Source organism: Marmota marmota, unplaced genomic scaffold (genome assembly GCF_001458135.2).
Source record: "Marmota marmota marmota unplaced genomic scaffold, marMar, whole genome shotgun sequence".
Lineage (NCBI taxonomy): Eukaryota > Metazoa > Chordata > Mammalia > Rodentia > Sciuridae > Marmota > Marmota marmota.
The window spans coordinates 26406624-26432722 of record NW_025999982.1 but is presented as its reverse complement, the minus strand read 5'-3'; the positions used below and the strand labels follow the sequence as shown (position 1 = coordinate 26432722).

The window sequence follows — 26099 nt, the reverse complement described above, 5'->3', positions numbered from 1 at the left end:
ACAAGGGGGACAAATGAATGTCAGTAGAGGGGGCAGAGAGAGAAGAGGCGAGGGGAGGGGAGGGGAGGGGAGGGGGGATAGTAGAGGATAGGAAAGGCAGCAGAACACAACAGACACTAGTATGGCAATATGTAAATCAATGGATGTGTAACTGATGTGATTCTGCAATCTGTATTTGGGGTAAAAATGGGAGCTCATAACCCACTTGAATCAAAGTGTGAAATATGATACATCAAGAATTATGTAATGTTTTGAACAGCCAACAATAAAAAATTAAAAAAAAAATACATTTGAAAGTAGAGAAATTTAACCATTTCCAACCTTCTCTAAGGAGAAAAGTAAATTCAAATTCATACTTTTCAGAATTGACTCACTTCATCACATTCTTTATAATTACTTTTAATACAATTTAAGATGTCTTTAGTATATGACTTATATTCCCTTTAAAATATAGTGCCATATTTTATAAATTTTATATTTGCAAACATAAAAAGAATACTTCCTAAACTGCAATAGCAGTTACCTAATGATCAGATAGATCAGATAGATCTGGGGAAAAAAAAATACTTTGCCTTTCTGACTCAAAACACAGAAATTTTGTCTTTTTCCTCTTACCTGGCAATTGGAACACATAATTACCAGGTGGTAGTAGTCCTAACAAGCAGATAGAAATCTAGTTTTAGTTGTTCAAACTAATAATCTTAGAATATTGTTTCTTCAGGTGTGTCATTCTCCCAAAGAAAATTTAAAGCTATTAAAACTATCAAACTACAACCAAATAATTATTTTTAAAAAATTTAAATAAAACTATCTTGGTTCATTCCCTTAAACTATCTCAGACTGCTCTCTCAACACAAGAGAACACCATTCACACACAATAGTCTGAGACAGGTACCTATTGGAGTTGTGCAATCCAGCCAATAAAATGGTTACACCCTAATCTCAAATTTTGGTTACAGAACATTAACTTTACCAGGAACAAAGGACAAACACATGCTTCTCACAGAGCTTTTAAAATTTATAGAATCTCACACTGGCCCCATTGATTAAAAACACTTATACCCATGAACTTTGTTGGAAAAAGAAAAAGAGATAATTACACTACAGTTCTCAGTATTATGTAATTTATCTTCATATCAATACATTTTAAAAATCTGGTGGCAAATTATATCCAAGGCAGGTTGTTTGTTTCAACTGGGCCAGACCACTATATTAGTCTGTATAATACTGCTTATAAGGGGATACCTATTGAGGGACATTTTTTAAAGCCCTTGTGCACTGAAAAGTCACTAAGGATTTTCTTTTAATATATCACACATCATGATAAAACTATGTATGAATTTTCATTCTAGTTGTAATATAAAAATAATTTTCCTTCCCCTGGTCACTAGGTTTGTTTTCACATTTAGGACATGATATTTTTCTCCTCGAAATCTTCGTTTTTCTCCTCCAGAAATGATTGCTAGAAATTTGACAGCCAAAGTTGAGGCCCACCTGCAACATGTGTTCTATTCATTATCAGAACGTCTGGTCACCACTACTGGTTTTCACTTATTCCTTTTATACTTTTTTCAGTCAAAATGTTCTAAATGTTTACTATTCTAGTGCCCAAATGAACAACCTATTTAGAAGTAATCCCTACCTTTATAGCAGTAAATCATTTAATTTAAATTAATGTTTGATCTTAATTAAACTATTTAGTAAATCCCCATGAATTAGTTGTGAGATTAAACACAATAATGTCAAGAACCGTAAAAGGTCTTGGATTTTACTCACAAACTGACAAACCAGCCTGTTCCTTATTCATAGAGGCTGACAAAATACACAAGACTACTGGTACAGACAAAGAACTCTGTCATTCATAGCACAGAAAACAGCAAGATTATGTTGTGTCAGTTTCCCTTGCCTCCTACAGTTTCCTAGAGACAACACACAGATGTACCTTAATAAATATCTACACACACAGTGGACTGAAATATAAGAAAGGCACAGGACAAGAAATTTATTGCTTTTGCAGTGAAGAGTAAGCAAGCCTACTCTTTGACATAAGAGGTCAGGGTGAGAGAGCAAACCTTATTACCTCATCCCCCCCAAGGTTGCTTACTGCAGTCACAACTCAGGAAAAAAGTGGTCAGGACACTGCATTATTAACATACCCAGAAAGTAAGTTCAAGAACTCACGGCCCATGGCAAACTCCTCTCCCCACAAGTGTATGTTATGCATAACTAATCTCATTAAACACCCTTTTAAAAAAATCAGAAAAAAAATTATTTCTATATAAACTTTAAAGATCCATGATAAGGGAGACAAGGTTTTAATCAACATTATGTAACTGTTGCCTGGCACTCATACTTGACACAAAATGAATAAATAAAAAACAACTCATTTTTAACAAAAATACTTCAAAGTTAATGTTTTCAATTACAAAATGAGCGGAGAGGGCAGATTTTTTTCTTGCACCTAAACTGAATTCCATCCTGAAACAATGACTTTACCTGAAAAAAGGTTTCAGATACACTGTATACTTCAACCTGCTGGCACTTTTATTAAAAGCATACCCTTATACCACCTTTTTAGTATTCATGATTGACTCAATCTCTGGCCAATGATTACTTCTCTAAACCTCTTGGGTTTTAGTAATCATAAACATACTAATAAATCTCTTCTACAGACACAAACATTCTTTAGAAAGGAAAACAGAGAACTATTCTTTTTTGTTCTTCTAAAAACAGAGTTTAATTAAAAAAAAAAAAAAACTAATCCTTATTTTGTTAAAACTTCAAAGCTAAATAAATTTGGGAGCCAGTTTAGAGCCCTGATTTAATAGTACTCATGTACTTAGGGGCAGAAAATTTTACTGTTCAAATCTGACTATTGTGACTTATTAGTGAACTTAGAAAATTAATCATTCTGGAAATCCTCAAGGCTATAAAATGGGATTTATCTACAGATCTGAAGTTCTCTGAATATTTAATGAGAAAATGGAGGCAAAGAACTTTTGAATTGTACTTAGTACATACATTAATGCCCACACATATTAACTATTAATTTAGAAATTTACTTTAAATATAATCCTTTCTGAGAAAAGACCTGGAGGCTTTCTTTATAAGCTGCCTGCTTACAGATTCACCTTGAAATAATTTTCCCAAAAATTCTGAGAATATAGCTAGTTTACAACAAATGTAAACTAGCCATTCAAATAACAACATAACATGTTCAAAGATTTTGGTGTCTTTTTGTGAGTTAATCTTATATAAGCTTAGCAATGCTACGGTATCCAGATATTTGTTCAAACACTAAAGGTGGCTGTAAAGGTGTTTGTTTTTTTTAAATGGTTTACATTTAAACAATTAGACTTTGAGTAAAACAAATTACACTCTCATACAATCAGCTGAAGGGTTTAAGAGACACCCTGAGTTAGAATTTTACCACCAGACTGTTTCTGAATCAAGCTGCATGCAACTCTTCCCTAAATCTCCAGCATGCCAGGTGCTGCAATTGTGACTCAATGGTAGAGCACTTGCCTAGGATGTGTGAGGCACTAGGTTCAATCCTCAGCAGCACATAAAAATAAATAAAATAAAAATAAATCTCCAGCCTGCTGGCCTACCCTACAGATTTGGGGCTTGCCAGCCTCCGTAATTACATAACTAATTCCTTTAAAAAAATAAAAATAAAAAAAATCAATATCACTTTTACTGTAAATACACACACATGCACCCCACAAACTGGCTGTTCTATCTGGAGAACCCTAATACACTTACAAACTCTGAAAAGTTTAATAGCTGTATTACCAACACAAAACCAACAAATAAGATATAACTAATAGGAGGAAAGGATCTTGAAAGCAAGGAAACTAATGCAACGTAACCCTGGAAAAAATAAATAACAGCTTAAAATTCAACACTGACAAAGACAAGATAATAATGTACAGGGTTCCAAAATCCTTAAGAATTATCAGATATTAATAATTTTCTATTTATTACCAAATATTAATAATTTTACATTTATTACAGATTAATTAGGTCACTCATTCAATGTTGCAAACTTTATAAGTTTTTTACCACTTCTTCCCCACTAAATTCCATTCAATGAAAATAAATAAAAGGTTAAAAAAATGACAACCAAAATCAGATAAGATTTCAACACACCTCTACAGATGAAAAGAAACTGAATAGAAAAGTCTAATGGAATAGCATGAAAAAGAATCAGTTCAGAATCAAAGGTAGTTAAAGGTATGAAAAGGACAACTGTGTCCAATAAGTTTTTAGTCTCTAGCAATGGAATGATAGGAAGGGCATAAGTATTGAGCTGGACCAGAAATAAAGAATTAACTGGAAAAAAAAATTACCTGAAGGCCTAAATCCTAAAAGATCAAATGCCTCTCTTCCAAATCCATTATCTAGCAAGGCCCATAACTAAACACTGATTACAAGCAAGAAAATCTTTTCCTAACCCTAAACTGAAACTGAATGAACTAGATTCAGTAGGAGAATTACTATCTAAATAAGATACTTCTCATTCTGATATTCAGAGGTTCCACAAAAAACTGCAGGATATCTAGATAAAGTCCACTTATCTTATAGTAAAATTGGACTAAATTTCCCACTGAGAAATATGAAATAGGATTCATTTTAAACATCTACAAACAACCAATAAGAATCAGACATTTGGGGAAAACCTACAACACTATGGGAAAGAACAAAATAAACAAATGGAAAAATTAATTCAAACAATAGATTGTTATATGTCCCTATGTAAGTAGATTGCTATTTTAAAATGGCATGAATAAAAGGAACAGAGTTCTTAGAAAAATAATTTTCATAGTTAAATATTCAAAAACATGGAAACTATGGCAATGAATCTCTCAAAATACACAAAGCAAAAAAAAACAAAACAAAGAAATAGGTAAGAAACATGGGACAACATCTGTCTACTAGCAATCTGCAGAAAAAACACAAAAAAATTCCTCATAGTTCAAAGGATTACTCTTCCAAACTGAAAAGGCTCCTGAAGTACCCAGAAAAATAAAAAAAGACTAAACCAGGATGCATCTACATTTCATAATATCAAAAAGAGAAAATCCTAAAGATGGTGTGGAAGGAAGGTTACCTAACAGTACAACAAATACTCATATAAATATAAGGCAACCCATTAGTAATACCAGATGTCAGCAGGCCAAAAAACAATGTTTTAAATTTTTAAATATTCAACTTCTATATAAAAGAAAATCATTGGGCTGGAGGTGTAGCTCAGTGGAAGAGAGCTTGCCTAGCATGTGTGAGGCCCTGGGTTCGATCCTCAGCACCACATAAAAATAAATAAGCAAAATAAAGGTATTGTGTTCATCTACAACTAAAAATATTTTTTTAAAAAAGCAAATCATTAATCAAGTATAATGGTACTACAAGGTTATTAAGGATATATTAAGCAAAGAAAATGTATAGAAAAAAGATGAAGTACTAGAAAGCAATACCATGAATCAAGGAGAGCAGAAAAGCTCTAGGATAAGAGATGTCCAACAGGCAAAGAAAATGACAATAATACAATGACAAACAAGAGACAGAACAGGAATGGGGTCGTGGCTCAGCAGTAAAGTCCTCACCTAGCATATATACAATGTGCTGGGTTCAATCTTCAATCTTCAGCATTACATAAAAATAAATACATAAAATAAAGGTATTGTGTCCAACTGCAACTTTTTATATATATATAAAAGAAAAAGACAAGAGACAGAACAATGACAAAGAGCTTGGGAGGATAGGAAAAACAACTCAACACCAATAATACACTCAAGACTTTGGGAAAAGAACCCTGTTATAATATCACAGAAATGTTAAGTTTAAAAAAAAAAAATGTGTAGTCAGCTACTCAAGGAACAAATTTGTACTTATCTTCGACCAAGATTTGTTTTTTGGTTTAAGGTTTGTTTTTTTGTTTTAAGTGAAAAAAGCAATGGCCTTTGAGAATAACAATAAAATGAAATTAGTAGTACACGACAACAATAAAATACAGCGATAGAAAGACACAGTGATAGAAAGTTAATTTTATTTCATATTTTAAATTATAAAGCCAGAAAATTTGATATTCAGTCAATGCAAAGTAAAATTAAAATATGCTTGGTGTTATAGTATGTTAAGCTAAGGAAAGCAAAAGTAAATGGAACCAAGTAGAAGTGAAACAGAAAAACTAAATAATATACAAAATGAAGACGTGAATTAGAAAACTCTGGTCTTGGTCCAGAAATTCCCTCTCTGGGGATTTTCTGAATTTAGAAAATGATACTTTAATATCTGTATTAAAAGGTTTGTTTTATCTATGAGCGCAATTTTTATTTTTGGTATTAAAGATGACGTGTAGAAATGACTAATGATGCTGGGATTGTGGTTTAGTGGTAGAGCGCTTGCCTAGTGTGAGGCACTGGGTTCGATTCTCAGCGCCGCATATAAATAAAATGAATAAAATAAAAGTTCAATAACATCTAAAAATATTTTTAAAAAATGACTAATGAAAAACACCTATTTGAGGAGAACAGGCATATACTATTAGAAATGTCTGAATTGAATAACAGTATAACACAAAGTATAAGAAAACAGCAGAAACAAACTAAATAGCAATTGAAGCTGTTTATGTAAATAAAAAGTTATCACTGTGTTTCTAAGTTATATTTCACATAAACAATGAAATACATCAAGCTTACAAAATCATTTAAAATCAAAATAAACACAGACTAATTTTCAATTAATATTTTTAGAGACACTTTAGGTGGGTGACTCTCATGTGCAAGGCTCTGGGTTCAATTATTAGCATTGCCAAAAACAAATAAAAAACTGATATTTTAGGTTCAAGCAAAGGGGCATCTAATAGAAACAACTATCTGATGCCTAAATCACCAGTGAAACATCCCAATTAAGGGATCATATCCAGCAAAAGTATAAATCCCATATCTGTAGGTTCCCTTTTAGTAATCCATTTGGGGAATTCTCAAGTTCTTCCTTTTAACCACTCAAACTCTGCTTCCCTCTACGACCAACTTAATCTAATTTTTTTCCATTTGTACATAAAGAAGTCAAATCCCTAGGCTGGGGTTGTGGCTCAGCGGTAGAGCCCTCACCTAGCATGTGCAGAGCCCTGGGTTCGATCCTCAGAACCACACAAAAATAAATAAATAAATATAGGAATTGTGTCCAATTACAACAAAAAATAAAATATATGAAAAAAGAAGTCAAATCCCTTATCAATATGACAAACTTTCAAACACCTATGGCAACTATTATTTTCTATTCTTTCCACCAGATTCTAACATTCTCTCTCCACTTGCAGATGTTAAAGTAACACCTCTAATTCCATGAGGAGTTACTCAATGGGGTTTTGTTGTTGTTTTTCTAATTAGTTGTACATGGCAGTAAAATGCATTTTGATATACTGTACCCAAATGGAGCACAACTTCTCATTCCTCTGGTGTGTATGTGTTTTAAGTATCTTTATTTATTTTATTTATTTATTTTAATGTGGCGCTGAGTCTCAAACCCAGTGCCTCACACCTGCCAGGAAAGCAATCTACTACTGAACCACAACCCAATATATCTTTAGTACAGTGTTTTGTTTTGTTTTTTTTTCTTTTTGATATGGGGGACTGAATGCAAGGGCACCTAACCACTAAGCCACATCCTCAGCCTTCTTTTTATACTTTAAATAAAGAGACAGGGTCTTGCTGAGTTGCTTAGGGCCTCACTATATTGCTGAGGCTCGATTTGAACACGTGATCCTCTTGCCTAAGCCTCCCGAGTCACTGAGATTATAGGCATGACCCACCATGCCCAACACAATGTATTTTGATCAATTTTTTTCATCATATTTGCATGATTACTTTGAATTAGATTTATATTTCTCCTGCTTAAAAGTGATTCTCAAAAGTTGATGAATCATGAACCAAGCATGGTGGGTCACACCTGTAATCCTAGCAGTTTGGGAGGCTGAGGCAAGAGGATCAGGAGTTCAAAGCCAGCCTCAGCAACTTAGTGAGACCCTAAGCAACTTAGCATTACCCTATCTTTAAATAAAAACAAAAAATGGCTGGGGATGTGGCTCAGTAGTTAAGTGCTCCGAGGTTCAATCCTTGGTACAAAAAAAAAAAGTATGAAAAATGGTCTAAGAGGGTCACTAAAATACAGTTGTTTTTCAAAATTAGCAAATAAAATACTAGTACTCAGAATAAACAAAAATAGTGAAGATTCCAGTGCAAGTGGAGAATTAATTTGCATGTACATTGGTATAATTTGGACAAATAACTCCCTCCTACCCCTAGAAAAAGTACAAATAAAGACTACAATAATAAATATCTCAAAACTGGATTTTATTGGACCACAGCACCACTATGCTTACTTAGTTCAATGTATTTTCTAATAGAAAACTGTTGTGCAGCCAGGCATGATGGCACATGCCTATAATCCTAGTGGTCCAGGAGACTGAGGCAGGAGGATTACGATTTAAAGCCAACTTCACTAGCAGCTTAGTGAGGTCCTAAGCAACTTAGCAAGACCCTGTCTTAAAATAAAAAAGGGCTGTGGATGTGGCTCAATGATTAAGGGCCCCTGGGTTCAATCCTTCGTATAAAAAAAAAAAAATGTTGTCCAAAAAAAGCATGAAGCCATAAAACCTGTAAATACTTTTCAAACTAATTTCAGTGACACAATGGATCACAAATCACTTTTCCAGGACAAGTGCAACATAATTTTTTTCCAATTCTAAACAGATGAATTCTGTTTTTAATGATGAATTATAGCGGTATGACTAAAAGTTACAAAACACAAATACTACAGATTCTCACTCATGTAGAAGCTACAAAAGTTGATTTCACAGAAGTACAGAGCAGGACAGTGGTCACTTGAGGTTAGGAAAGGTAGTGGGAAGGGAGTTTGGAGGGAGATAGGATAGCAAATATCAAAATACAGTTAAGAAAGAAGAATAAGTTCTAATATTCTATAGCACAGTAGGGTGACTATAGTTCACAATAAATTTATAATGTATTTTTTAAAAATTAGAAGGAATTTGAAGCCTCCCAACACAAAGGAAAAAAATGATGTGTCTGAGGAAACGTTAATTGCCCTGATTAATGTATCAAATTATAACACTGTACTCCCATAAATATGTACAATTATTATGTGCCAATTTAAAAAAAAAAACATGTGCCAAAACATGACTAAATCATAACACGGATGAGAAATTTGTAAACTTAGTTAAGATGTATTACAATACTTTGCTCAAAAGGAAAGCAGTACAAGACAAAATTCTTTTTTTAAACAACAGTGCTTGATTATCATATAGTATCAGTGGTATTCATGATAAGAAAACAATTAACAAGTGCATGTTAGACACTTTACAGTTGAAAAACCACATAAGCACACAATATGAACCAACTCACAGCAAATATGAAGTATTATCTATAGGAGTCAAATAATTTTTTAAATTTGCCTCATCTCTAAAAGCCATGTAATAGAAAGGATTTTTTAAATAATTTAATTTAGCGAATTATGATTTGGCAAGGCATGATCAAGCCTGGAAACATCATCTTAGTTTAACGGAAGGAGTATAGTAACTACAAGTGCTATATGAATAAAAGACTACTCTGAATACCCACGCATATATCTACAATGTGTCTGTCTTCCTGGTCTTTAGGTAATGTTGATCAACACAGTAAAAACAAATAAAACACAAACATCAAACATTTCTCTTCAATGCATTACATAAAGAAACAAATCATAAAAACAAGATTTTTTTTTTCCAATGAATGGGTCATCACTGGCAATGTAAAGGGGGAACGCATTCGTTTATAAAATTAGAAATAAAATTAACATTTCTTCATGACACTGATAATGCCAGTAAACAGCATTTCAATAATTTTGAATACAGTCCTTAAGTGGTATATATAAAACATATTCAGTATCTTAAAACTTATTAATTGGAAAATATTGTTTTTAAGGGCTGGGGAGGTGGCTCAAGTGGTAACGCGCTCACCTGGCATGCGCAGGGCGCTGGGTTCAATCCTCAGCACCACGTAAAAATAAAATAAAGATGTTGCGTCCACCAAAAACTAAAAAATAAATATTAAAAATTTCTCTCTCTCTAAAAAAGAAAATATTGTTTTTAATTTAAAACTAAAAAGATTTTTTAGAAGTATAATAAGTGATTTAATGATCAAGATTGAGTATCTAGTATTTCCTGGCTTTCCTCACTCAGTGGGATTGATTGATAGATAGATAGATAGATAGATAGATAGATAGATAGATAGATAGATGAATGTATTAGATAGATAGATAGATAGATAGATAGATAGATAGACGGATGGATGGATGAATGTATTAGTGGGCGGCACATCTAAAAGCCATATGCAAATATTGCAGGTAAACTAATACTTTACAGAGTCAAAAGCATTCAATAAAAGATCAGAAGTCCATTGGTTGCTCTCTTGGAAAAAAAAAAAAAATCAAGCAATTAGCATCCCAAACAATTGCTTAATGTAATATTCCCTATTCCCTATTGTTGTTATTTTTTAAAACTACTATATGATTTCTGGAGACAACTGAAATATAACGCAAACCACTCAACTATGTCAATGAAAAATTGGTCTTTACTAAATACAGAAAACAACCTGGTTCAGCCTAACAGAACAAGATATGGAAACTATTTTGTTTGCAAATTTTATAACACTAAGAAAACAAAGTTACAAAGTAACCACAATCTATAGCTGTCACTCTCCTGAGAATACAAATAGGATAATTTCATCAAAACAAAGTAAAAACCTATAGTGTCAAGGTAAAAACATCTAACTAAGAAATGTCATTTTTATAACAAAGGCTGAAATAACTTACAAACAGCTGAAAAGTTACTGGCCACCTAGTGCTTTCATTAACAGTTACAATAAGATTTCTTCTTTGAAATGCACTAGTAAATCTAATATTATTCCAAAACAAAAAGTCAAAAGTTTTATTTTAAAAAATACTTTCCATTTTGCTCTTGTTATAAAATGTTTGGGCCTTTACTGAACCAAATATCCTAAAATGCAAAAAGAACTTTGAAGTGTGTAAGATAAATCCCCTGACAGATGGCACAATGAAATTTAAACAATCCTGGACAGAAGAGCTTTATCATTATTTTTTCCCCATATACTCCCTGACACATCTTAAAAACATACATACTACAGGTATATGATTGCAACAGTTCTGCCACAGAATCTAAAATAAACAATTGTAGCAAACAAATTTTAAGGTAGGAAGATTCAGAAAGTAATTCTATTCAAGTTGAAGTTCAAAAGATAAAAGAATCATGAACAAGTATAAATAAATCAAACCTCAAAAAAATTTAAATACTTCACTAAAGAAAACTTCTAAAAGAAAGAAATGAAAACAATTCACATGAAAAAAAATCTTTTCATATCAACAGGAACCAATTTTTTTTAAAAGGGGATAGCAAGTAGGATTACTGATGTTACTAAAGAGTAGAATTTTCTAAGTAAAAAATGTCTAAAAAGATAATACATGAGTCAATTTCAGACCCAAATACAACATCCTTTGAAGATAATTATAACTCCAACAACAAGTAAACAAATATTAAATAAATGTTCTTCCTGAACTTGGACTAAATTGAGAAACAGTGTGCATACAACCAAACACTGTCAAAGTGCTTATTAACAATAAAGATAATTAGAAATACTATACTGACACAGGCACCAAAACTTGAACAATGCATACATAAAACAATTTTTAAAGCTTTAAAACATTTAAAATACAACAAGAACAATGTAAACCTATGTGGTAACACAACACAATGAAAATAATTCAGAGATACAGCATTAGCAACAATTCAAAACCTCAGTATTAAGGAATGGTTCAAATGACAAGATTCACAGTATCCAGAGTTGAGGTCTTCAGGCAGAGTAATGTGACAAATTTATGGGTTAACAGCAGATCACCCATTCCAAAGTTAAGTAATGCTATATAAAATTTTAAATATTTGGCAGAAAATATTAAAATAAAATGAAAAATATACTGGAAAACTATACTTGAGGAGAGGTCTAGAGTCATGAGACACAAACCAAGATCACATAAACCTGTGCACTACTTCAGGGAATGATGAAGGAAAGTCTTACCTTTCCATGTGAGGCTTTAAACCTTTATCTAATTTTAGCTTACAGAGAACTAACTGCCTCAAAGTTTAGGGTAATATTTCCTTTGCTGCATAAAAGAAAAACTACTTATTTTTCTACATATTAACATAATGCCAAAGTGACTTCTTATTAAATATAGTTTAGTTTTAAAGAAATTTAATTAATCTCGCTCTTGGCTAGTTCAATTGTAGATCCTAGAGCAGTGCTGTCCAATATAAACATAATGCAAGCCACATAATGTGATTTTAAATTTTCAAGTAGCCACTTCTTTCAAAAACAAAACATAAAATAAGCCGGGCAGGACGGTTCTTCTACTTAGCTTATTGAGACAGGAGGCTTGACACAAGGAGTTTGAAACCATCCTAGGCAACATAGCAAAAGCATTCTCAAAAAAAAAAAGGAAAAAGAAATCACACAACATTTATTTTAATAATTTTTAACCAAAAATATCACTTTAACACATAATGAACATTTAAAAATGCTCATTTTTATTTTTATAACATTTTATATAATCTTTTTTTCACACAGACTTCAAAATCTCATGCATTTTATAGTACATCTCAATTAGTACTGGATGCATTTCAGGAAATCAACAGTAATATGTGGCTAGTTGTTACTATACAGGAGAGCACAGGTCTAGAGGTTTATTCCTGGTTTTGAGACACATTCACAATACTAAAGAATCTGAAACTGGAGCAAAGAATGTATTAAATTTGAAGGGCTGGGAGGAACATTAGGAAAGGTCAATTCAGCCTCCCTCTCCCTTGACTCCAGCAGGCCTAGGGTAACAACATGTCCCAATCTGCCAGGCAATCCCTATTTGCTAGTAAGACTCCCAATTCACAGCTGTTTTGATGACATAATAATTAACAGCACATCCTATGTTCTCATAATATCCCAATCTGGTTGATAAATTACATGGTCATTCAAACTGTATCTACAATACCCTTAAAGATAACTCCACACTCCTTGGAAGAAAATTTAGTTTAAATTCTAATTCTGATGCCTGGAAAAGAAGCTCTATATTCAAAGGAAAGAACCCTAAATTCACTACCCTCACCATCAAAAAACAAAAAAACAACCAAAAAAAAAAAAAAACAAAAATGCTGCTGAAAATTCTTATTTTAAATTGCAGACTAAAAAAAGAAAAAAAAAAAAAAAAAGTAAGAATTACCTGTTGAACAAGGCATCTGGAAATTGGGATCATTGCTATCCAAAACAGGCAAACAGAACTGGTTACTTGCAGATCCTAGCATAGGATCCTTATCGCTGAGCATGTTCTTCAGCGAGTCCTCTAAGACATTTTGACTTGTACTAAAATCCTCACAGACTTCATTCTCCAGGTTGGATCCTAGAAATAGGGCATCATCTAAGTGTTCAGTAGGAATTAAATGATTAAATGTATCAACTATATCCATGAAGACTTCTGTGTGTCTTTCAGCCCTATAGAAAGACAAAAAAAATACCATAAGAAATAAAGCTATCAATTGAAAATCACCTAATACCAAATTATTTTAATAGTTTTGAATCTAAGAACACACTTCTGAATTTTTGTTTCAAAAAAAATCCTCACTGTTTTTAGAATATACATTTGGAAATGTGGAATGAATCTTTACTAAATAATCTTTCTTTATCATGCATGTAGAATATTATTTTACCAGAAATCCTAAATGTTTACTCAATTCATTACTTTTAGGAAAAAAAATATGTATACAGTTCAATAATTTGACACATTTAAAAGAATTACATGGCTTAAACCATATGTTTTTAACCATAATGTTTCCATAAATTAAGAATCAAACACTTTTACAATAAGTCCAAGTATATGAACTAAAATCAAGTCATTTAAATTATTGTTCCATACCTAGCAAAACTGTAAAGGATCCTCGCTTTATTTACAAGGCATTTAAATTATCTAAAGAAAAGTAACATATAGACAAAAAGTTTTGTTGTGGAGGCAAAAAGGAAAATAGAAATATCAACTAAACCAAACGAATCACAACTTAAAAAACTACACAAGCACATGAAGATGTGCACATAAACACATTTTTCCCCCTGAAGTCCCCTTTCTGTAAAAAATGAGAATAACAGGAAAACAATCATATCATGAATTTAAAATTTATTTTATGTGTAATCTATACAAATTACCAAGTTGTCTCCTACTTGAACTGTTCCTATGAATTAGATATTCAGCAAAAGTCATCTCAATATCTAAAGGGGCCTCAATTATCACAAGTTGAATTATTTTTGATACTGGTTTTAGATAAAACCAAACCAATATATATTTGGGGGGTAGGAGGAGTCAATTAAAAAAAACTGTTTAGTCAGAAAATCCTATTGATTAACCAGAATGCACTCCGCTCCATATTTCAAGGTTTTTAAATTAGCTCCAAATCTACCAAAATTTTCTCAAACTGGCCTTCAATTCTTCCCCCTATAAAATGAGGGAAGAAGTTCACATTATCATTTACTGGTATACAACATACTTTATTAAATGTTTTACCTACATTATATAATTTAATCCCCGATAATAAATTGGATCCATTATTATCCCTATGTTACAAATAAAATGAACTTAAAAATTTAAAAATCTTCCCCAAAGTCAGAAAACATAGCCAAGGTTCAAACCCAGATTTCAGTCTCCATAGCTCCAGCCTGGTGGTTACCATTACCCCTTCACACTAAGGCACTGGAAAGATTTGATTCATTAAAGTCTTTTTTTTTTTTTTTTAATGTTTTTAGTTGTCAATGGACCTTCATTTTATTTGTTTACTTACATGCAGTGCTGAGAATGGAACCCCAATGCATCACACATGCTAGGCAAGCACTTTACCACTGAGCCACACCCTCCAACCCTCATTAAGTCTTTTAAAACAATTTTCCACCATTTTCAACAAATCAGTGGTTGCCTGGGACCACAAATAAAGGAAAAGACAGGCTCTAGAGAAATGATGGTACTTTGAAGGATGATAGAAATGCCTGAATCTTGATTTTTAGTAATGGTTTCAGACATTGGTTCATTTTTAATGGGCATAATTTATTGCACCTCAAATTAAAAAAGAAAAAAGCTAAGAAAATTCCCTTGGTCTTTTTTTTTTTCTTTAAATATGTTTCTAGTTGTAGATGGACACAATGCCTTTTATTTATTTTTTATGTGGTGCTGATGTTAGAAACTAGAGCCTCACGCATGCTAGGCACATGCTCTACCAGTGAGCTACGACCCCATCCCCTCCCTTGGTCTTAAAAGAGTTCATCCCCTTCAAAATAAGTTTTAGTATTCTCTACTAAAATTCTGCTATTTGTTTACACAGAAATATTAATAAAGCTCTGAAAGAAAATGTTACCTATTTTACTTATTCACTGGTTATTCTCCAAATTAACAGAAAATTGTAGTTAGCAATGCTGATAAAAACTAATAAAAAATTTCATTAAGAAAGAAATCCCTACAGCTATATGATCTCAGTACGTAAGAAAGCCTCAATAATACATCACCAATATTCTGATAATACATTTTTGAGTTCCAAAGAAATTCTAGTATAATAAACCAATCAACAATAATTTACTAAAAAGTTTACTGTTTTGCAAATTTAAGCAGATTAGAGAATTACCAATGAATTTATCTGAATGTGCTCGAATCTAAACTTTACACTACAAATCAAAATTACTTGTCTTCAGAGGGCTGCATCCCAATTAATAATCTTCTTTTCTCAGATGAATAAAAAAGAAAAAAAAGACAATTTTAATTCTAGAAACAAACTGTTCATTTTTCTTCTAAAAATGGTACTCTGACTCTACTGAAAACACGCATTCTCATAGCGACACAAGGCTAATAATTTCTATAAATTTCACCTGATGTCTTTCTATGGCACCAAACACACAGTGCTTTCAAGTGGGACATTCAGAACATTCAGAAGTTGTAGTCACGCAGTTCAAGATCACAGAGCCATATGGAAGACCAGCCCATTCTAAATCTTTATAACTTTCCCTCCCATAATATACTGCTATTTGCAAAAAAATCCTCAAACTCCTTTACTCTTCAAACTCCTTTACTGAAAGTGCTTACAGAGTTTATGCCATATTTTTAATTTCAACAGCAAATAAAATTTAGTCTTTAAAGACCAATTTTAAAAAACAAACAGCCAGACCCAGTGGTGCACACCTGTAATCTTAGCAACTCCGGAGGCTGAGGCAGGAGGATCACCAAGTTAAAAGTCAACCTCAAAGCAACTCAGTGAGGTAAGACCTTGTCTCAACAAATAAAAAGAGGTGGAGATGTGACTCAGTGATTAAGCACCCCTAGGTTCAATCCCTGATACAAAAGTAATAATAAAATAGAATAAAGCATACTATTTAAAAAATGCACAAATCCGACTGTCCAGTATAGTTTTTTAGTCAAAACTATTATGGCACATTAAGTTTCTCAGGACTTAAATAACAGACATTATCAAGGAAAATGGTTTATATGGTCCAAAGTAGAGACAGAGCAAGTAAAGCAAAGTCACATTTCTTTAACAATACCTTTTATTTTTCAATAAATGTTTATTAAGAATCTACCCTGCATGAGGAAGAGGCAGGAGAACATCAAGTTCAAGGCAAGTCTCTGCAACTTAACAAGACCCTACCTCAAAATAAAAAATAAAAAAGGACTGGGGGTGTAACAAAGTGGTAAAGTACCCCTGGACTCAATCCCCAGTGCAAAAGGGGAAAGAAAAAAGCAGCTACCATTGTATGAGACACCTTGGTAGGCCAAAGAGTATGGGAATCTTCTAAAACAGAATACAGTATAAAGCCTCCCAAACTTATGGGTCCAAAAAAGACAATTTCCATAGAATATGTCATAAGACCAGTATTTTGTGGAATACATTTTGAGGAAAACTGTTCAAATTAGTAAGACTAGTTTTTCTTATGTAGTTCCAACTGGTTCCACAAGCAATTCCAGAGGAAAAATGCCAAAAATGACTGAATGCAGCCATCCAACAAGACCATCATAAAAGTAACATTTACCAGAAATTAACATCAAGTCATTTTAAGAAACATCTCAGGTATCAAAAACAAAAGTTCTTGCTTAGTACCAAAAATGAAAGCTCTTAGGCTACATAGAAAAACAAATGTTAACTAACTAGAAATATTAACTCACAATGGACACACTAATATATTCAATGCCATGTAGATTATATCATGGAACAGGAAAAGTACAATAATAAATAAACTCGTAAAATTAGAAAATGTATGTCATTTAGTTAAAATTAATGTACTTTTAGTAATCTTTTAGTTCTGATAAAGGCAATAGTATTAATGTCAGATGATAATAATCAGAGAAACTGAATTAAGGGTATACCAGAACTTCATGACTTCTTTGCAATTTTCCTATAAATCTAAAATTATTCCAAAATTTAAAAATCTTTTTAAAAAACACTAATTTTCAGATATCTAATGTGGATAGACAAAGATAATCAGATCTAATTGAGAAAAATTAATACCTGATTAGTATCTTTGTTAATTATACAGATTGCTAGATATAAACAAGTTCCTTTTCTTACACTGAAATTTTACTTAAACACTTCCTTACTTTTGGTATTATAAATTTAACAAATGAAACACAATGAGCATATATGGAGTATATTTTAAATGGCTAATGGTAAGTATATACCTAGTGAAACCAATATCAACAATTTGGGAACAGATTTGCTAAAATCATAAATGATTTCTGGAATTAGAGATGTACCTTATGTTTATAGACAATAACGTATGCAACTAAGTCAGAGAACTGAATAATCTGGTTAATTAATATTATTTATAGATCATATTTATTAAACATTTATTACAAACATTATCTTTTAAGTTCCAATGAAACAAACCTCAGTCTCAAATTCAAAAAATTAACAATCCAAAACAGAATACAGACATATAAACAAATACAACAGCATGTAAACATCTCAACAAAATAAGAGGTGTCATATTAGAGGCTGCAGATAGTATCATAGAGAAAGGTGAAACTCAGGAAGCCAAGAAAAGCTAAGGGCATGATGTGTAAGCTGGGACCTGCAGGTCCAGAGGATATTATAGGCAAAGACAAAAGCATACACTAATTATGAATGGTTGAGTTCAGTCCTAATGGAGAGACTCAGAATCCAATTAAGAATTGTACTAACATTCTAAATAAAGTTTAATCTGAGCCCAAAGTTATTTCCTGCTTTAAAATACTTGTTTCATCTATAAAGCTAAGAGAATTATACTGCAGCCAATTTGGTTAATACTAGTAAAATCAAGTTACATTATTTTCTAGTGTTTCAAGCATGACTAAAATAGAAAAAGCTTAATTAAATAATAATGGAAAAAATTACACTTCTACAAACCTACTTTTCAAAGTCCGTTCTTTAAAGAACATCTTTAAAAGAAACTTATTATATACTATTTCTCTTTAAAAAAAAAAAAAAAGCACAAATGAACCTAACAATAGCGAGGTGAAAATATATCAGGACAATTATAAATTCTACTGAAAGAAAACTGAACAGGGTAATAGTAATGGTGGCAGCAAACATTCTATGTATGATGGTAAAGGAAGATCTCACTAATGTAGCAACATTTTAACCAAAGCCTGAAGTGAAAAAATGATCAATTCATAAATTGGGTAAGAGCAACATAGACAAAGACCTGGAAGTGCAAAGGTCCTGGAAATGAAGCACACTTAATGCCTTCCAGTCCTTACATCATAGTTTAAATTAAACAGTCAATTTCATCAGGCATTCTTAGTTAAGAAAAAATTTCTAATAAGCAGTGATAATCACAGATAAAAATACTACTGTTAATAACAATAAAGAATAAAATTTAATATGATCTATATTCATGCCAGGTAATGCGACAATCTGCTTTGCATCAGTAATTATCAATCAGAGAGAATTATGCCCATCCAGAGGACATTTGGCCACATTTAAAGACATTTTTTGCCATTGAAGATGGTACTAGAGAAATCTAGTAAATATACATTAAGGCACACAAATAGCCCAAAACAAAGAACTGTCCAGCCAAAAATGTCAACAGTATCAAGGCCAAGAAACCCTGCTCTACATTTATTATTAACTCATTTATCTTGACAATCATATTTTATAATCCAAATTATACAAAAATAAATAAATTTGAGTCAGAGATTGCATTACTTGCTATAATTAAGTAGTGGAGCCAAAACATGAATCCAGAAAAATCTCATTTTGCCCTATGAACAAAACATGTAACAATGAATCCCACCATTATATATAATTATAATGCACCGTCAACAATAAAAAAATATATATATACGGGGGGGCGGGGGGGGGGGGGGAGCTTGAATCCCAGCAACTCAGGAGGCTGAGGCAGAAGAACTGCAAATTCAAACCCAGCCTCAGGCTGGGCATGGTGACACACGCCTGTAATCCCAGAGGCTCAGGGGGCTGAAGCAGGAGGATCTTGAGTTCAAAGCCAGACTCAGCTTTGAACTCAAAGCTAAGCAACAAGAGACCCCATCTCTAAATGAAATACAAAACAGGGCTGGGAATGTGACTCAGTGTTTGATTGCCCCTGAGTTCAATCCTTGGTAACCCTCTCCAAAAAAGCCAGGCTTAGAAACTTAGTGAAGCCCTAAGCAACTTAGCAAGACCCTGTCTTAAAGATAAATAAAAATTAAAAAGGGCTGAGGATATAGCTCAGTGGTTGAACGTGCCTGGGTTCAAAACACACAAAAATATGGGGGCGGGGAGTCATTGCCCTTACCATTACTCTATATTATATTTTTGTAAAGTTAAATTCACTAAATATTTATTATTCAGGGCACTGTTCTAAACAACAAATATGTATTATGCATTTAATCTTCACAATCGCACAATTAGGCAGGTATTATTATTATTATTATGAATTTACAAGAGAGGGGCTACAGTTTATCAAAGTTATACCCAACATTACAGAACAAATAACAGAGCGGGGACTCAGATCCACTCTGTATGAAACCAAGATCAGTTTTTGACCACTATGGCATAAAAATACTAAAAATGAATCAAAGGTTATCCTTCTTGGGTAAAGTCAAGGAAAATTACTAAATGTCAACCCATGTGGTACGACACTACTACAAAACACAATTCTACAAAGCAATGCAATCTAGTCATCTGCTCTACATCAAATTCTACCCAATTTCATTAATTAGTTACAATATACTGGCAAACCTCATAAAAGAAAACAAGGATAACTTCTTTTCTGAATGGATCTAGTAAAAAGAATACAGAGGATACCAAGATGTCTGCTTGCAGACTTATGAATTTAGAAAAAGAACTAACAGGTAGAAGTTGAAACTCACAAAAGCAGAATTACTAGCCAACAGAAGAAAGATGAGTTAATTTCAAGGTTTATCGTTATTTTGGCATTATAAGTGATATTTTAAGAAGCATTAGAAATTTGAATTAACCACATAAGTACTAAAACAAGCTCATCATTATAACTACACAGTCTAAGTAGTAATAGGCCAACAGATACTTAGCACTTACTACATGCCAGGTCCTATGCTAAATGTATTGTATGCATTGTCTCATTAGCTCTTTACAATGACTCTGTAAAGTAGGTGCAATTATTATTTCTCTTATACAAAACAGTAAATTGAAGTACAAACAATGACACAATATTCCCAAGGTCACACACCTAGTATTCTCAAATTTTAGCCCACGTAGTATAATTCCTGAGCCTGTACTTTTTTTAGTTAGACACAATACTTTATTTTATTTATTTATCTTTTAAGTGCTCAGGATCGAACCCAGGACCTCGCACATGCTAGGCTAGGTAGCGCTCCACCATTGAGACACAACCACAGCCCCTGAGCCTGCACCTTTATACTTTCTGTACTCTACACCCATAATACATATTAATGTTTATAAATTTTAATATTGAAGCCAGATTTAAAATTAGGTAGTCAGTGTAGTTAGGTAAATCGGGTCTAATATCGAGTGAAATCTAAAATGGAGGCCATGTTGAGAATGAATTTCCGGAAAAGTTGAGCAACTCTTGGAATGTTTATGAAGCCCAGGAAACAGCCCCCAACAGATCTGGAGAAAGCCCATCCCAAAGAAATGTTAATGAACAGCAAACTTGACTCAGAAGTGCCCAGATTACTTCTTTGGCCAACCTGTGTCCCAACTCTTCCCACCTACATTCCATCACCAAAAACTATAAAAAGGGGATCCGCCCTTCAACAGATTCCACCTCTTGGGTCCCCTTCTTCCTCTGGGAGAAGTCTTTTCTGCTGTCCTTTAATAAACTTCTAATTTTCCACTCTGACCTTGCCTCGGCGTGCTTCTCTGGTGTTATTCTTCAACATTGGGGAAGCAAGGACTCGTCACTGGTCAACAGCGGTAACAATATCATTCATGAAATCTACAAAAATACTATAAATTTTGTAGTATCACTTTTGGTGACTGATTCTTCTTACAAAACAAAGCAGGAAATGTGCATTTAGCCACCCTATACAGATTAAAAAACAAAATGGCTATCCTCAATGTGTATGAATAATACAGTGTGAAGGAAAAGCAAAGTCATCAACAAAAAACTTTGCAATTTATTTTATAGTCTAAAATAAACTTCACATAAACTATGAATTTAAATACATTAAACTTAGCCTTCCTGTATAATCAATGCCACTCAAAACTGTCTAATGAAATTAGATTACATCAACAGATTATACCAATGGGTAATACTTTAAAATCTTTCTGTATTTCCCCTCTTGGTTGTACCAATTGTCATAAAACTTTAAAATTTCTGACCATAAAAATGTTTTAAATTAGCCGGGCTTGGTCATGCACGCCTATGGTCCTAGCAGCTTGAGAGGCTGAAACAGAAGGGTGAAACCCAGCCTCAGCAACAGCAAGGCATTAAGCAACTCAGCAGGACCTTGTCCCTAAATAAAATACAAAATAGGGCTGGGAATGTGGCTCAGTGGTCGAGTGCCCCTGAATTTAATCCCTGGTACCAAAATAATTAACTAATTAATTACATAATTTGCCAGGCATGGTGGCACACACCTGTAATTCCAGTGACTTGGGAGGCTAAGGCAGGAGGATCACCAATTTTTTTAGAGGTCAGTCTCGGCAACTTAATGAGACCCTGTCTCAAAATAAAAAATAAAAAGGGCTGGGGATGTAGCTCAGTGGTTAAGCATCCCTGAGTTCGATCCCTAGTACAAAAAAAAAAAAAAAAAAAAAAAAAAAAGCCATAATTCATAACAATAACTGTACAGTCTATACATCTGAAAATTTCATACACCCTTTATAATTCTTGAAATATCTCACTTTTTTGACTCAAATACACTGATTAACATTTCATGTCTTTGAATCTTATTTTTTAGCATAGACTATATTCCTTAAGAGTAAAAACAGCACTTGGGTCTCAAGTATTTTTAATCAAGTCAATAATCTCAGTATCTATCCAAGTGTAATCAAAGAGCAATAATTAAAGGAAAATGTTTTTCACTATTCTCAAAGACTTACGTATCATAAATGTGTAACAATCTACAAGTCATTTTTGTAGTTTAAAAAATATCTATGCTTCCAAAAAGTATTTCAGGATTCTCAGAGGATGCTCCAGGAAGAAATAAAACACAGTCTAAGATGTTCTATTCCTGAAAAGAAATAAATCTAGAGCCACTTGTCAGAAAGAATTCCTGAAATGCGGATGAATGAAAATATTTAAATCAGCACTCTAAGAACCCTGAACTCCCTGACACTGTGTGAAGCAGTTATTGGTAATACAAAAACTGAATGCTGATCAATAAATCTCCATTATTTCATTTAAAAATTGAAGGAGTATTATTTTCAGAAAACTTTAATACACAAAAAGGCTTTTATAACAAATTGTAACAGACTTAACCTGTATTTTTTAAAGTACACATGTAAGAAAGCAAAAAGTATCAAAAAAGCAAACACTATATTACCTTGTCAAGGAAAAATCATTATCTGTTTTAGCACCAGAAAACACAGAATAGTCTAACTTTCATTCAACAGTTTTCCAGGTAGGCCCTACAGTATGTAAAAATCTGAACTCTTAATTTTGCAGTAAACAAACTTGTCACTTGCTGCCTTCCAACTTTTATCAATACCACTTTATAAAAGGCAAAGACTATCAACCTTTCCTAGATGATTCAAATACTCAATAATTTAAATTTTAATAACATGGCTTTAAATGATTAATAATAAAGACAATTATGCTTTCAACTTTTCCATCTTGAAACTTTTATTTGATCAAACCTATTTTTCACTCACTTTTCCACCACTTTTCTTAGATTTGACTGGAATATGCAACACATTAGAATATTGTAAGATCACCATAATAAAGTTATCTGAGCTCTAATAACACAAAATACATAACTAATTCAGTGGAAGACAGAGGTTCACTGTTCTCCCAATAGTATGCTAAAGCACTATAATAAATTGCATTTTTTATGCTCTTCAATAAATGGACCCATAAAATATTCAAGAAACAAGGAAAATTTTGGTCCTATCACTGACTCATCTGTTATCAGTTTGATATTCACTAGTACAACTACCAAATAAACCTTGTAATCTAAGGTTGTAATTCTTTTTTAAATGAAAGTGGCCCGTTTCAGCTATGTATAAGTATTTCTTCTGTTAAGGAAGTTACTGAATGCAAGGCTTAGTTCAGAGTAGTAATAACTCCTAAAAGACCTCCCTTAAATTCTATTTCTATATTTGGAAAATAGAGTATTTATTTTAAAATAATAACAGTGATGATGATGTTGGGGGAAAGAATCATTATGGTAATATATGACCAGTAAACAGAAGAATGGGAATAAGTGGGGAAAAGGTCAATGCGATGGCAAAGTTTAAAATTATTTCTTGACATAACAATAATCTTTACACAACACCTTCTGTGCTCTGTAATGGGAGCTATAAATTCAAAAATGTAAGTATGCCACAACAGTAAATGTCCTGGTTCTTTGACTCACATATTTCTTTCTTATCGCAAACACACATATTCATCTACAAACATTTTCAAAATAACAAACACTCATTCAAAAATTTTTTTTTAAAAAAGTAAATAAATAAATGCGGTGTAGTTTTGGAAGATCTTAAAGCGACCAGCTGAAAAAAGACAAAAATGTTCAATCTGAAATAGTAACTAAACGTAACCACGATTTAAGTACTCCATAAGTACTTTACTGTCATCATTTTCATATTTTGGTTAAAATAAGTGAGCAAAGTTTGAATTTAGGGACGGCTCAATTATCGATGATTCTTTTTAAGTATCTCTACATATAACGAAAATCAGGAATAAGCAGATTTTAAAGCACTGTTACCACTTCCATTATACCACAATCACGTTCTACTAAAGATTACTGCATAGCACTAATAGTCACACATTTGAATCCTGGAAATGGCATTTGGAAACCCAAAGATGGGAAAAGGTCATCTGACCTGGCAACACATTCCTGAGGGAAAGAAGAGACACTGGACCGTGAGCGGTACCAACATTCTTTCCCTTTCTCCCTTCTCCCAACACCCCCTCTCCGTGTCAGGTGATCAGTTATTTAGCACCATTAACACGTACGTATCGACAAGTGGTTCATTAAATTACACGTATTATCAGAAGACATGATTCTAGGCTTCCCATTTCAAACTACGCGAAAGGAGCCGACAGTTTGGGTCCAGAGCACAAAAGCGCGCGTTAACAGGAGGATGGATGGAGCACCCACAACCCTCTTCAAAAGCGGGATGGCAAAGGATAGGCCTCGCGGCCAAGGCCAGTCCCCGCCTCCCGGCCCGGGGGCCCTGAGCTCGACGCTGGGGCTCCAGAAGAAGGCGGCTGCCAGGAGCTGCGGATCCGGCAGCCTGCGAGCCCGGCCTTCCCTGCAGCGCCCGCCGAGCCGTGCCTCGCCTCACGGCCTGCGCGTAGGCGGCTGGGCAAATCGCCTACTAGGGCCTGGGAGAGGCCGCGGCCCCGACCTTCCGCCTGGAGACCGCGCCTTCGCGTCTCCGTCCCCAGCCCGCGGTCCAAACGGTTACCAGCGGCCGAGGCGGGGCGCGGGTAAGGCCGTGGAGGTTGCGCAAGAGGCCCGGGAGGCGATTTCCCCGCGGCGCGGGAGAAAGGCGGGCAGTGTCCGCCGAGGGAGGGTGGGGAGGCCCGCGGAGGAGCCGTGCGTGTGGAAGGGGACGGGGGAGGGGAGGGTTGCCCGTCTCCCTGGCCGCGGCCACAGCCGCAACTCACCCAGCTCCTCCAGACGAGCGCTACCACTGGCAGCAAGAGGAAGATGGTGGCCGTGCCGCCGCCGCTGAGAAGGAGGAGGGGGCCCGGTGGGTGCCGCGGAGAGGGGGGTACGCGCAGGACGTCGGCGTCGTTGCCACAGCCTCTTTTCCTCCCGGGACCGAGCGGCTGCTGCTGACGACACTATTCCTGGCTTCCGCGTCGCCTTCCTAATCCTCGTTGCAGCCGCCACCGCCTTGGGCCCAAGGATCGCTTGCCTCGTGGAGATCGTGCGGCGCCGCGAGACCCCGCAGCCATCGGCGTGCGGCGGCGCGGGAGCAAGAACCGGGCGCGTCACGTGACGCCACTGTTTACCGTTCCGGGGGCCGCGGCCTGCGTAGCAGCCGCGCCTGCGCGGTTGGGTCCTCCCGCGCCGCGCCTCCGTGGGGCCCCGGCAGCCGACTTCACTAGGCTTGCGTCTTCCAGGGACACGGCACCGCCCGCGCACTTCTGTAGCTTCCACCTCACCCCTGGCGGACAAGATAAAGCCAAGTTGGGCGCCTTTTCTCGACCATAATAAGCACTAGGACTTGACGGTTAATGTAATATTGATAGGCAAAGCTGCTCCCTACCCCCAAGGTACTTTTCATTAATTGGATATGAATTCAAGAATGGTAAACGATGCCCACATATTCTCTGATGGTTCTGCACGACAGTCACCAA

The 26099-nt window shown here is 34.4% G+C and overlaps 1 protein-coding gene across 4 annotated transcripts in view; it reads right to left on the bottom strand.

Annotated features, from left to right (window-relative positions):
• Phf3 (PHD finger protein 3) overlaps positions 1-25750 on the bottom strand; it is an 87647-nt gene extending 61897 nt beyond the window's left edge. Inside the window, exons 1-2 of one of the 4 annotated variants that reach the window (XM_015487892.2) lie at positions 25401-25750; positions 13342-13610 (exon numbers count right to left, since the gene is read on the bottom strand). In XM_015487892.2, the coding sequence (XP_015343378.1) occupies positions 13342-13585 (244 nt within the window). In that variant the 5' untranslated portion in view covers positions 13586-13610; positions 25401-25750. Of the gene's footprint in view, positions 1-13341; positions 13611-24743; positions 25096-25400 lie in introns of those variants that run through there. The other 3 variants (XM_048805606.1, XM_015487893.2, XM_048805608.1) reach the window with 3 other exon arrangements.
• Between the last annotated feature and the right edge of the window lie 349 nt (positions 25751-26099).